The 13,844-nt window shown below is 45.2% G+C and overlaps 1 protein-coding gene across 2 annotated transcripts in view; it reads left to right on the top strand.

Moving 5' to 3' along the window:
* Window positions 1-13,844, top strand: part of LOC122936108 (amine sulfotransferase-like) — a 74,273-nt gene that overhangs the window by 44,377 nt on the left and 16,052 nt on the right. For both annotated transcript variants that reach the window (XM_044292127.1, XM_044292126.1), the window contains exon 4: window positions 5,211-5,337. In XM_044292127.1, coding sequence (XP_044148062.1) covers window positions 5,211-5,337 — 127 coding nt within the window. The remainder of the gene's footprint in view (window positions 1-5,210; window positions 5,338-13,844) is intronic.

Here is a 13,844-nt window from a genome sequence, read left to right as displayed (position 1 = left end):
AGATGAGGAAGTCGCAATGCTGAATGAATTCCCAGGGGGTGCTACCCCATCTGAGACAAGTCAGCAGGAGTCTGAAGAGGAGTCAGAGGAGGATGGTGCCTGGGGGGAGGAGGAGAGGCAAAAAGAGCAGGCTTTAAACTTTTCTGGGATTCCTGGTGTTGTCCGTGGATGGGGGGAGGAGACCAAGGACGACATTCTCCTGGGTAATGATAAGGAGCCAGGCCACTCAACCGCTTCCAATTTAGTGCAAACGGGGGCCTTCATGCTCCATTTGAAGAGGGACACCTGTATAAAAAGCATAAAGGGCAATGACCAGTACTGGGTGGCAACATACTTAGACCCCAGGTACAAACACAAAATGGCGGACATCTTACCAGCATCACAGATGCTGCATTCTGCTTTTGCGGGCGCTGGCAGAGGAATTTGCACCCACAGAGAAACAGTTGTGATTACCAATCCTACAGCACATGCAAGAAGAGGGCAGTTTGAAGATGTGTTGGTCACTTTGGATATGAGATCATTCTTGCAGCCAACCCATCAACAGCTGGATCCAGCCTCAGGGAACGCCTTGACCGACAGGTGTCTGACTACATTGGGTTAACGGCCGATGTGGACGCTCTGAGAAGCGAGGAAGCCCTTGACTACTGGGTGTGCAGGCTTGACCTGTGGCCAGAGCTGGCACAATTTGCCATGGAACTCTTGGCTTGCCCCTCGCCAAGTGTCCTGTCCGAAAGGACATTTAGCGCAGCAGGGTGGATCGTGACTGATAAGCGCACTCGCTAGCTCACGACAGTGTGGACTACCTCACATTTCAAAAAATTAATGAGGCATGGATCTCGGAGGAATTCAACACCTGTGACAACCATGTTTAATTGAATTTCCTCAGCCAGCCTACACCTATCCGCCGCCACCCAGAAAAAATAAGGGTCCCTGTCTTATGTAAATACAGCGGCATAAAAGGCCTTTTCTGTCCGGTGAATGCCTAATGTTTGGGACCTCGGAGGAATTCAACACCTGTGACGACCACATGTTATCGAATTTCAACTATGATCATTTGGGGTTTTTTCAAGAGGGGGATTTTGGTAGCCATGTTTTTAATCCAATTTTATATTTTTTGTTCTTTAAAATAGATGTATTTGACATGTATTTGTACTGGTCTGCAGTAAAATTGATATTCAATGACCGTCTAATATTCCTCCAGCCACATAATCATTTGATGTTTTCTGTCTGGTGAATGAATAATTTTTGGGGCCTGTAGTCCACTGGCCTGCAGTAAAATTTATATCCATTGACTGTCCAATATACCTCCAGCCACATAATCACTTGATTTTTTATGTACAGTGAATGCATAATTTTTGGGGCCTATAGTCTAATGGCCTGCAGTAAAATTGATATCTAATGACCGTCTAATATACCTCCAACCACAAAATCACTTGATGTTTTCTGTCCTGTGAATGAATAATTTTTGGGGCCTGTAGTCACTGGCCTGCAGTAAAATTGATATCCATTGACCGTCTGATATACCTCCAGCTACATAATCACTTGATGTTTTCTGTCCGGTGAATGAATCATTTTTGGGGCCTGTAGTCCACTGGTGTGCAGTAAAATTGATATCTATTGACCGTCTAATATACCTCCAGCCACATAATCACTTGATCTTTTATGTAGGGTGAATGCCTAATTTTTGGGGCCTGTAATATAACTGGCTAACAGTAAAAGTGTCATACAGTTACTGCTTACTGTACCTCCAGCCATATTATCAATTGTTCTTTTCTGTAAGGTAAATTAATCATTTTTGAGGCCTGTAGTCCACTGGCCTGCAGTAAAATTGATATCCATTGACTGTCTAATATATATCCGACCACATAATCACTTGTGTACGGTGAATGCATAATTTTTGGGGCCTGTAATCTAACTGGCAAACATTAAAATTGTTATACGGTGACCGCCTAATGTACCTCCAGCCACATTATCAATTGTTCTTGTCTATACGGGAATGAATAATTTTTGGGGCCTGTAGTCCACTTGCCTGCAGTAAAATTGATACCAATGACCGTCTAATATTCTTCCAGCCACATAATCGCTTTTTCTTTTCTTTACATTAAATTAATATTTTTTGTGGCCTGTACTCCACTGGCCTGAAGTAAAATTGATATCCAGTGACTGTCTAATATACCTCCAGCCACATAATCACTTGAAGTTTTCTGTCCAGTGAATGCCTAATGTTTGGGGCCTGCATTCCTGTGGCCTAAAATAAAAAAAATTTAGGCTCCACCATGCAACATTTTTTACAGTTTCCCATTAAGACGCATAAAAATTGCCCCTGATTAAAATACATATTTTTTGTGGGAATTTTTGCCTTTGATCTACCTATGTCACTGTCCATGTTGTGAGACGATTTGTGCACTTCTTGTAAGTATTTGGTTCGCCTGCCATTAAAGTGAATGGGACCCGCCGCGAACTTGCGGTTCGCAAACATTTGATCGCGTTTGCGCATCGTCCTGGCCAATGTTCGTCAATCCCTAATTGCAGTTTGATTCTTCAGTGCAGGGGTGTCGCTAGGTCAAAACATTCAGGGTTTGAGCGCCTGATGTTTTGTCCAGGGCCCTGAATGTTACGGCTGGTAGCTATACAACTGCCTCACCGACCTAAGGATACAGTTGAATTACTGTGGCCGCTTGCTGGTAGAACGGCGCGGGCGGTCGCCAAGCAACTGCCTGTGTCGGTCTCAGGCGGCACAATGTTGTCATCGTGCATGCCTGCGCCAAGACACAGACGGCATGGTGACACGGTGAGCTTGTGTGTGTGTTTAGGGCAGATACTTTGAGAATATGGCACATATGTATTGGGGCTTGGGCCTTGGATCTTTTGAGACCCTAGCAATGACCCTGCTTCAGTGTATGAACTTAATAATTAGTCTCATGAATGTATTCTTGTAAGTGGAGATCACATGTTAAAGGGAATCCGTCAACTCTTTCAAGTACATCTAATGAATGGCAATGCATGTTAAGTCAATTCAACATCATCATACCTATATGATGTTAAATCTGCCAGTCAACTGCTCTGCATTGCATGAGATTTTGGTGAGGAGCAGGATGGGCAGGCAGGAGGAATTTTGGCTACCTTCTGACGTCACAGGGGAGGGGGCAGTCATGAAGGACAAGGGTCGACACTAGGAACTTGCAGAGGCGGGCTTGGGCTCCAGGAACCTTTAATTATGCCCCACCGGCCACTTGAGAGGTTAATTAGCATATCACACAAACTTCATTTTCTGATCATCAGAAACTGGAGTAGCCATAACAAAGGTATAGTTATGATGATGTTAAACTGACATAACATGCATTGCCATTGGTTAGATATTAATTGAAAGAGCTGACAGATTCCCTTTAAGTCTGTGGACTTGAGGTAGCAAGGAAATGTATGTTACTGCTCAGATCCTGCAGTCGCTATTGACCATGGCATCTGAGTTTTTTTTTTTTTTTTTCATGATCAGAGTTATCTCTGATCACACACACTACCCTTAGGATTTAGCTGTATGGTAGATGTTGCCAATGAATTAATTTCTTAAAAGATGTTGTCTCACTTCTGCAAATGGCACCTATGATATGGACAAAGTTAACGTCTTAGTGACCAGCCTGTTTTGGACCTTACTGACCAAGTGTTTTCTTCCTTTTTTCACATTCCAAGAACTACAACATTTTTATTTTCCCGTCTATGTACCTGTATGAGGGCTTTTTTTAAAGGGGAAAGTTGTAGTTTTTAATGGTGTCATTTTGGGGAACACAAAACTTTCTGTCTAACTTTTATTAACTTTTTCTGGGAAGGAGATGGGGAAAAAACAGCAATACTGACAGTGAGTTTTTATAATTTTTACGATGTAAATTTTTCAGTATAAATAACATAATATCTTTTTTCTGTGTCAATGATACCAAATACATATATTTTTTATTTTATTTTATATATTGCTAATTTTGTGCAAAAAATAACTATTTTTTTTTAATGGAAGAATTTTTTTTTTGCATCACTGCTTCCCAAGACCAATACATTTTTTTTACTATTCTTTTTTATGGAGTTGTGTAGGGATTGATTTTTGCAGGACGACTTGTAGTTTTCAGTTGTATCATTTTTCAATATTTATGCTTTTTTAACACTTGTTATTACTTTTTTTGTGGCAACTAATAATAAATGAGCAATTCTGCCATTTTTTTACGGTGTTCACTATAGGGATTAATTTACATGATATTTGTGTAGTGCGGGTCATTACGGATGCAGCGATACCAAACATGTTTTTATCAAACAGATTTTATTTTTTCATTTTTTTCATTGAAAAGTGTATTTTCAATTGGTAAAAGAGCATATTTTTTAATTGAACTTTTGTAAAATGTTTAAAATACTTTTTTTTAAATAAATGTTTGATTTATTTTTTTCACTTTTTTTACCACTTAATAGTCCCAAGGGGACAGGCAATATTTTGATTTCTTTTAAAATACAATGCACTATCTCTATGCTATACTGACATTGTCAAAAGAGGCACAGCCTGCTGTAAAACACTCAAAGCAAGCTTGGGGCTTATACCAGGTCCCAGCCAGCATTTTTCACACATCGGCACCCCACTATTGCACTTGTGGAGTGCCGATGGGAGACAGAGGAAGTCTGTTCCCCCTGTCACCATTTACATGCGGCGGGCGCCATTGCCTGCGGTATGAAAGGGTTTAAACAGCCTGGATTGGTACTCCTGCCAGTCCGGGCTGTTAAAGCAGGAGCATGGTTCTCATGTGAGAGCTGAGCACCCGCTCTTCGCTGCATGGGAGACCTCTTAGGCAGGGCCCCTGTGAAAAGGCATTGGTACAATCCACCAGCAGTGACTGTGCTTGGACTCTCTGGTGGTCAGGACTGTGGAAGTGCAGCACCTACATCCCCGCCATCCCTGCCATCTTGTATCTGCTCTGCATTGGTGGCTGTTACCCCTGGAAAAGATCGTGTATAATGTGATTGAAAAATGAATCAAGCCAGCAAAGGAAGCAATATGGCCATGGCCAATCATAATACATTAAGAAGTTCCCTGTATTAACTTTATCTACATGATAAATGCCATTTGCTAAAGTGAGACAACCTCTTTAACAATCACATTATTAATCATTATATATTTTTAGCCAATTGTCAATTAATTGCATTACATCAACATTGTAATTCAATCCTCTTTTTTTCAGATTATATATGTGTGTCGAAACCCAAAAGATGTCCTGGTGTCCTACTATCACTTCTTCAAAATGAATCCAAGATTAAAATATGAAATAAACTGGGAAACATTCTTCAACCTCTTCATATCAGGGAGAGGTAATATAGCAGCAAATACAACTATTTTATCATCTGATTATAAGTAAGTAATTATATTTTTCTCAGATTTTAAAGCAAGTCTATATGCAAACTGAACACATATAGCAAATTTATTCTAAAAATAAACTTTAGATCCATTTTACATCTGACTTCCATTTATATACAAAGCAGTGACGCTCTGCTGTATCCATTGTATGACACATGCCAGCAGCACCTGGGGGACATCATCGATTTATGATGGGGTCCGTCAGTATTTCATCGATAAGAATAGTGCTGCTTTGACTGCTTTTTCTTTCCTCAAATCTAAAGAAATTTACAATGGGAGCTTCTGACACACATAAAGAGCCCTAATATGGGCAGCTGAATACATTTAATAAAGGCTCATACACACGAACTTGCAGTCTGCAATGCGCGGCCACCGTCCGTAGGGCTGCCGTATGCAGACGCAGGACCCAGTCCGCGATTCGTTTAGGTGGTCCGCACTACAAAAAATGGTGCATGCACTACTTTGAGGTGCGAAGGCAAGAACAAAATAACACTTCCATGCCTCTGTTCCACAGCGCACCTTCCGGATGCGGTGCATAAACCGCCGATGCCAATATATTGCAGACCCGCTGTTTGCTGGTATCAATACGGGCACCGGACAACAAAGGTCGTGCGCATGAACCCTTCGACAGTTGTCTCTGGAATTTTTCATGTTCCACAAAGTTTTATGGTCATAAAAACTAAAGGACTATTTAGATGGGGGTTATCATCAATAAGGAACTTCCAAATCAGTGTTTCAGCCCTACAGTATTGTTACAATTACAGTGACCATAATCTTCAAATCCCTGCCTATTCTCAGCCATACAACTAGGGATAAGAGACTCGACTTCGGATTAAACATCCAAAGTTGATTTGCATAAAACTTTGTTCTAACACTGTCACGACCGCTATCCCAACAGCAGTCGTGTCGCACCAGACGGAGGGGAAGGGGGACCCTTATCTACGGATGGGAAATAGAACGGTCACCCTTGACTAACCCTAAGCTGGCACCTGTCTGCCCTGATACCCTAGACGGGGTGTGAACCCGTGCGGCGAGCAGGATGCCTAAACCCTCAGTCACCCTAACAAGACTAGACTGGGGAAAGGCAGATGCGAGCACTAGTCACCATCACTCACGTCTAGGAGAACAACAGGGGAAGACAGCAACAAACAAACAATCAAACATAGATAGACTTATCCAGTCACGAGCAGAGAAGGTGATCCCAATAACGACAGTCCACACCAGACGAGAGCTCCACAGCAATACCATCAAACGATCTCCTTCAAAGGTCAGAATAGCACTGGAAATAAGGACTATATCTGGCAATGACTGCAAGTGAAACTGAAACTAATATAGTAGCTGGGAGTGGCAGACAGGACTCACCTGAGAAGGATGCCTACAAACTCCCAGTCAGGACAAAAAGGTTCACAAGGCAAAACCCTGATGACATACCCTGAACCACAGAGCAAACTCACAAGCTATCGCGAGTAGCAAGTCGCTGCGACCTTCTCCTCCCAGACCTGTCTGGATCAGTCACAGTCGTGACAGTACCCCCCTTTCTACGAGGGGCCACCGGACCCTCAAGACCCGGCCTCTCCGGATGGGACCTATGAAAAGCACGAATAAGTCTGTCCGCCTTTATCTCTGATGCTGGCACCCACATTCTCTCTTCGGGACCATAACCTCTCCAGTGCACCAGGTACTGAAGAGAGCGGCGAACATATCGTGAATCAACAATCTTTTCTACCTGAAACTCAAGACTGCCATCAACAACCACCGGTGGAGGCGGTAGTGGCAATGGTTCAGGAGGTTCTACATATCTCTTAAGCAGAGATCTGTGGAAGACATTATGGATCCTTAGAGTCTGAGGTAGCTCCAGACGAAAAGCCACCGGGTTAATGACCTTAATTACCCTATAAGGACCAATAAATCTCGGACCTAATTTCCACGAGGGAACCTTCAGGTTGATATTTCTGGTAGACAACCACACCAAGTCATTCACCCCAAGGTCCGGACCTTCAGAGCGCTTCTTATCAGCCGCACGTTTGTATCTACCACCAATTCTCTTCAAACTTTCTTGCACACTCTGCCACACTGATGAAAGTGAAGATGCAAATCGTTCCTCCTCGGGAATCCCAGACGGCCCCCCCTCACTAAACGTACAAAACTGAGGATGGAAACCATACGCACCAAAAAATGGTGACTTATCTGTGGATTCTTGACGACGATTATTAATGGCAAACTCGGCTAACGGTAAATAAGATGACCATTCCTCCTGATTTTCGGAAACAAAGCATCTCAAATATGTCTCTAGGTTTTGATTGGTACGTTCAGTCTGACCGTTGGACTGTGGATGGAAAGATGAAGAAAACGACAGATGAACCCCTAAACGAGAACAAAAAGCTTTCCAAAATTTAGAAACAAATTGGGTACCACGATCCGAAACAATATCGGAAGGGACCCCGTGAAGCTTCACGATGTGGTCAATAAAAACCTGAGCCAGTGTATTAGCATTAGGCAATGCGGTAAGAGCAATAAAGTGCACCATTTTACTGAATCTGTCAACAACTACAAGAATAACAGTCTTCCCAGCTGATACTGGTAGATCCGTAATGAAATCCATTGATAGGTGCGTCCAAGGCCTGTTGGGGATGGCCAGAGGTAAAAGACGCCCTGCTGGACGAGTATGATCTACCTTAGAACGAGCACAGGTAGCACATGCAGACACAAAATTAAACACCTCCTGGCGCCACTTAGGCCACCAGAACCGACGAGACACTAATTCAGAGGTTGCCTTACTACCCGGGTGTCCTGCCAGTGTGGAGTTATGGTGTTCTTTTAGTATCTCCAGGCGTAAATTTTCTGGCACAAACAGTTTACCCGAGGGGCAGGAGGCCGGGGCGTCCCCCTGAGCTTCCAACACCCTCCCCTCTAAACCTGAGTGTAATGCAGAGACCACCACCCCCTTTTGCAAAATAGGCTCTGGTACCTCAACATCACCCCCTCCAGGAAAACTTCGAGACAATGCATCCGCCTTAGTATTTTTTGCCCCCGGACGATAGGTTATTACAAAATTAAACCTAGTAAAAAATAACGACCACCGAGCCTGTCTAGGGTTGAGACGTTTAGCAGACTCCAGATATAATAAGTTTTTGTGATCAGTAATCACTGTGACGGGATGAACCGCCCCCTCCAAAAAATGACGCCACTCCTCAAAGGCCAACTTAATAGCCAAAAGTTCCCTGTTGCCAATATCATAGTTCCTTTCTGCAGTAGACAATTTCTTCGAAAAGAAAGCACACGGACGCCATTCACCAGGGGACGGGCCCTGAGAAAGTACCGCTCCCACCCCCACCTCTGATGCATCAACCTCTACAATAAAAGGAAGCGAGACATCTGGCTGTACGAGAATAGGGGCCGAGGTGAATCTCTCCTTCAGAGATGTAAAGGCAGTTTTGGCTGCATGTGACCATTTGGAAAAATCGGATCCCTTTCGGGTCATGTCAGTCAGTGGTTTGACCACCAAGGAATAGTTCTTTATAAACTTTCTATAAAAATTGGCAAACCCCAGGAAACGTTGCAATGCCTTCAGGTTCTCAGGCAGATCCCAGTCCATAATCGCCCGGACTTTCTCTGGATCCATGCGGAAACCTGAATCTGACAACACATACCCCAGAAATTGCAGTTCTTTTACGGCGAACACACATTTCTCTAATTTAGCAAACAATTTGTTGGCCCTTAATATCTGCAGCACTTGTCTCACATGGATCTTATGTGTCTCCAAATCCGGAGAATAGACCAGGATGTCATCAAGATATATCACAACAAATCTCCCGATAAGGTGACTAAAAATATCGTTGACAAAATGTTGGAACACCGCAGGCGCATTAGTAAGACCAAATGGCATGACCAGATTTTCATAATGCCCTTCTGGAGTATTAAAAGCCGTCTTTCACTCATCCAGTGGCGACTCTAGGAACAATATATAGGGGGGGCACAAAGATACCACAGTCAAAAATGGGGGGGCAAAAACAAAATAAGATTACAAAATACGAGAGAGTTGCGGTCTGCAGGGATACAGTTATAATAAAACAATTTACTTACAAAAGAAGCTATTCAGTCGTCTGCTGTGCTGTCCTCTGCTTGCTTCCACGGATTCTTTCCCCTTCTTTCTGTCTCTCGTCAGTGCACAGGCGCACTGTTATGGTGGATCTGTGGAAGACACACTGTTATGGGGGATCTGTGGATGACACATTATGCCTCTCATTAGCCCTCATTATGCCTCTCATCACTCCCATATCAGCCCCCATATAAGCCCTTATGCCTCATTAGCCCCCATTATTCTTCTTATTAGCCCCATTGGCCCCCATTATGCCTCATTAGCCCACATTATGCCTCTAATTAGCCCCCATTATGCCTCTTATTAGCCCCCATATGCCTCCAATTAGCTCCATATGCCTCCAATTAGCCCCCATATGCCTTCAATTAGCCCCCATATGCCTCCTATTAGCCCCCATATGCCTCCTATTAGCCCCCAATTAGCCCCCATATGCCTCCAATTAACCCCATATGCCTCCAATTAGCCCCATAGACCCCATATGCCTCCAATTAGCCCCCATATGCCTCCAATTAGCCCCCATATGCCTCCAATTAGCCCCCAATTAGCCCCCATATGCCTCCTATTAGCCCCCAATTAGCCCCTATATGCCTCCAATTAGCCCCTATATGCCTCCAATTAGCCCCCATATGCCTCCTATTAGCCCCCATATGCCTCCTATTAGCCCCATAGACCCCATATGCCTCCAATTAGCCCCCATATGCCTCCAATTAGCCCCCATATGCCTCCTATTAGCCCCCAATTAGCCCCCATATGCCTCAAATTAACCCCATATGCCTCCAATTAGCCCCATAGACCCCATATGCCTCCAATTAGCCCCCATATGCCTCCAATTAGCCCCCATATGCCTCCAATTAGCCCCCAATTAGCCCCCATATGCCTCCAATTAGCCCCATAGACCCCATATGCCTCCAATTAGCCCCCATATGCCTCCAATTAGCCCCCATATGCCTCCAATTAGCCCCCATATGCCTCCAATTAGCCCCCATATGCCTCCAATTAGCCCCCATATGCCTCCTATTAGCCCCATATGCCTATTAGCCCCATATGCCTATTAGCCCCCATATGCCTCCAATTAGCCCCATATGCCTCCTATTAGCCCCATATGCCTCCTATTAGCCCCATATGCCTCCCATTAGCCCCATATGCCTCCCATTAGCCCCCAAATATGCCTCCACTTAGCCCCCAAATATGCCTCCAAATGCCCCCATACATCTCCAATTAGCCCCCAAATATGCCTCCAATTAGCCCCCAAATATGCTTCCAATTAGCCCCATATGCCTCCTATTAGCCGCATATGCCTCCTATTAGCCCCCATAATGCCCCCAGCAGCCACATTTTTTATAAAATTAAAAAAAAAAACACTTACCTCTCCTGCTCCTGGACGGACGCCGCCTGCCATTTTCTCCCTCCTCAGTCGACTGTGCGTGCTCTAAACTGGCGCGCACAGCGTGAGGTCACAGAGCGACCTCACGCTGTGCGCAGCCCTGCACAGCCGACAGCCGAGGACCAGGAAGTGGTGAGTACAGAGCGTTCACCACTTCCTGGTCCTTCTGTACTAATGAGCGCTTCCTTAATGGAAGCGCTCATTAGTATTCACTCGGGGGAATCAGCGGGGGGGCACCTGGGGGGGCAAGGAACAACATAGGGGGGGCAATTGCCCCCCCTCGCCCCCCTCTAGCGACGCCACTACACTCATCCCCCTCTTTGATGCGAACCAGGTTATAGGCTCCTCTGAGATCCATTTTAGAGAACCATTTAGCACCAGCAATCTGATTAAAGAGGTCAGGAATGAGAGGAAGAGGATAGGGATCTCGGATAGTTATCCGGTTTAATTCCCGGAAATCCAGGCAAGGACGCAGGCCCCCATCTTTCTTTTTAACAAAAAAGAAACCTGCAGCCACGGGTGAAGAAGAGGGTCTGATGTGTCCCTTAGCCAAACTCTCCGAAATATAATCTTTCATAGCCTTCCTCTCCGGGCCGGAAAGATTGTATAACCGGGTTTTAGGTAGTTTTGCCCCAGATACAAGATTAATCGGGCAATCATATGGACGCTGAGGTGGTAACCCCTGACAACCCTTCTCAGAAAACACATCCATAAAATCTGACAGAAAGGCAGGTAGAGATGTTACAGAGAGTGTAGAGAACCTACTACTCAAGCAGTTGTCCTTACAATGTTCACTCCACTCCACAATCTCCCCGGCCTGCCAATCCACCACTGGATTGTGGGTCACCAGCCAGGGAAGCCCCAATACCATAGGAGCCGGAAGACCGTCCAGGACATAACAAGAGATATGTTCTTTATGGAGGTCCCCTACCTGCAGATGGATGTTATGGATGATCTGAGTTAACTCTCTCTGAGTAAGAGGGGAGGAGTCGATGGCAAAAACAGGAATAGTTCTGCGTACCGGTTCCGGAGTAAAACCCAGAGCCTGAGCAAACCGTGAATCCACCAAGTTGACCCCTGCCCCACTGTCCAAAAAGACGGAACAGATCTCAGTCTTATTGCCTGCCTCGGTAGCGGACAACAAAAACTGAGACATGCGTATGGAGGAAAGAAATACGCCCAGACTGTTATCCTCCGCACAATCTGGGGACTCTAGTTTTCCGCCGGCTCCCTTGTTTGTGGTCTCTTGGGTTCTGAGGGACATACCTTTACAAAATGACCCCTCCCCCCACAACGAAAACAAACCTCTGACCTACGGCAGACCTTAGAAGGATTTACCCGTCTAGTGGCGCCCCCAATTTGCATTGGTTCGACTGGATCATAACAAACCGATCCCTGCCCTATAGAGGCCTCTGTAGAATTTAATAGTCTCTCCCTGAGTCGTCTGTCGATTCTTATGGACAGAGACATAGCAGCCTCAAGAGACCCAGGGACCTCGTATACCGCCAGCGCGTCTTTTAATTTTTCAGACAACCCCTGGCAGAACTGACTCCTAAGGGCCGAGTCGTTCCATAAAGTATCAGTAGCCCACCTACGGAATTCGGAACAATATAGTTCAGCAGACCGGTTCTCTTGCCGAAGTCTACGTAGCTTAGACTCAGCCAGTGAGACCCTGTCCGGGTCATCATATACGAGACCCAGGGCTTTAAAAAACTCCTCCACTGATCGTAAGGCCGGAGAGTCTGATGGTAGGGAGAAAGCCCAAGCCTGCGGATCTCCTTGCAGGAGCGAAATTACAGTGCCCACCCGTTGTTCCTCACCGCCGGAGGACCTAGGGCGTAACCTGAAGAACAATTTACAAGCTTCTCTGAAGGTTACAAATTGGTCTCTTCCTCCTGAGAACCTATCAGGTAAAACCACTTTTGGCTCAGGAGTACCTTGGTTTCCCGTAGCAACGGTGGAACCCAAGGATTGCTGCTGCACTGTTGCTTTTAATCCTGCCACTTCCAGGGATAACCCCTGTAATTGTTTTGCCAAAGCCGTAACCAGATCCATAGTGGAACAGAAAAATACAAAGCAAAACAGCAAGCAAAAAAAAAAAAAAGAAAAGAAAAGTCACTTTTTTTTTTTTTTAAATGGCCAGATATACTGTCACGACCGCTATCCCAACAGCAGTCGTGTCGCACCAGACGGAGGGGAAGGGGGACCCTTATCTACGGATGGGAAATAGAATGGTCACCCTTGACTAACCCTAAGCTGGCACCTGTCTGCCCTGATACCCTAGACGGGGTGTGAACCCGTGCGGCGAGCAGGATGCCTAAACCCTCAGTCACCCTAACAAGACTAGACTGGGGAAAGGCAGATGGGAGCACTAGTCACCATCACTCACGTCTAGGAGAACAACAGGGGAAGACAGCAACAAACAAACAATCAAACATAGATAGACTTATCCAGTCACGAGCAGAGAAGGTGATCCCAATAACGACAGTCCACACCAGACGAGAGCTCCACAGCAATACCATCAAACGATCTCCTTCAAAGGTCAGAATAGCACTGGAAATAAGGACTATATCTGGCAATGACTGCAAGTGAAACTGAAACTAATATAGTAGCTGGGAGTGGCAGACAGGACTCACCTGAGAAGGATGCCTACAAACTCCCAGTCAGGACAAAAAGGTTCACAAGGCAAAACCCTGATGACATACCCTGAACCACAGAGCAAACTCACAAGCTATCGCGAGTAGCAAGTCGCTGCGACCTTCTCCTCCCAGACCTGTCTGGATCAGTCACAGTCGTGACAAACACTGTACAGAGCAGGAGCTCCGTACAGTATTAGAATGCAATGGCTGCAATGAGCCGAAGTTATTGCTTTGCAAAGTCTCGCAAGACTTTGCGCAATAACTTCATAAATTAATTTGCACTGTAGAAAACCATTTCCCAAACTCAGTTTAGGTTCCAAGTGGTGTTTCATCCGAAGT

The sequence above is a fragment of the Bufo gargarizans genome, chromosome 4 (genome assembly GCF_014858855.1).
Source record: "Bufo gargarizans isolate SCDJY-AF-19 chromosome 4, ASM1485885v1, whole genome shotgun sequence".
In the NCBI taxonomy this organism is placed as follows: Eukaryota; Metazoa; Chordata; class Amphibia; order Anura; family Bufonidae; genus Bufo; species Bufo gargarizans.
Note: the sequence above shows the minus strand (reverse complement) of the source record. Positions and strands in the feature narration are given on the sequence as shown.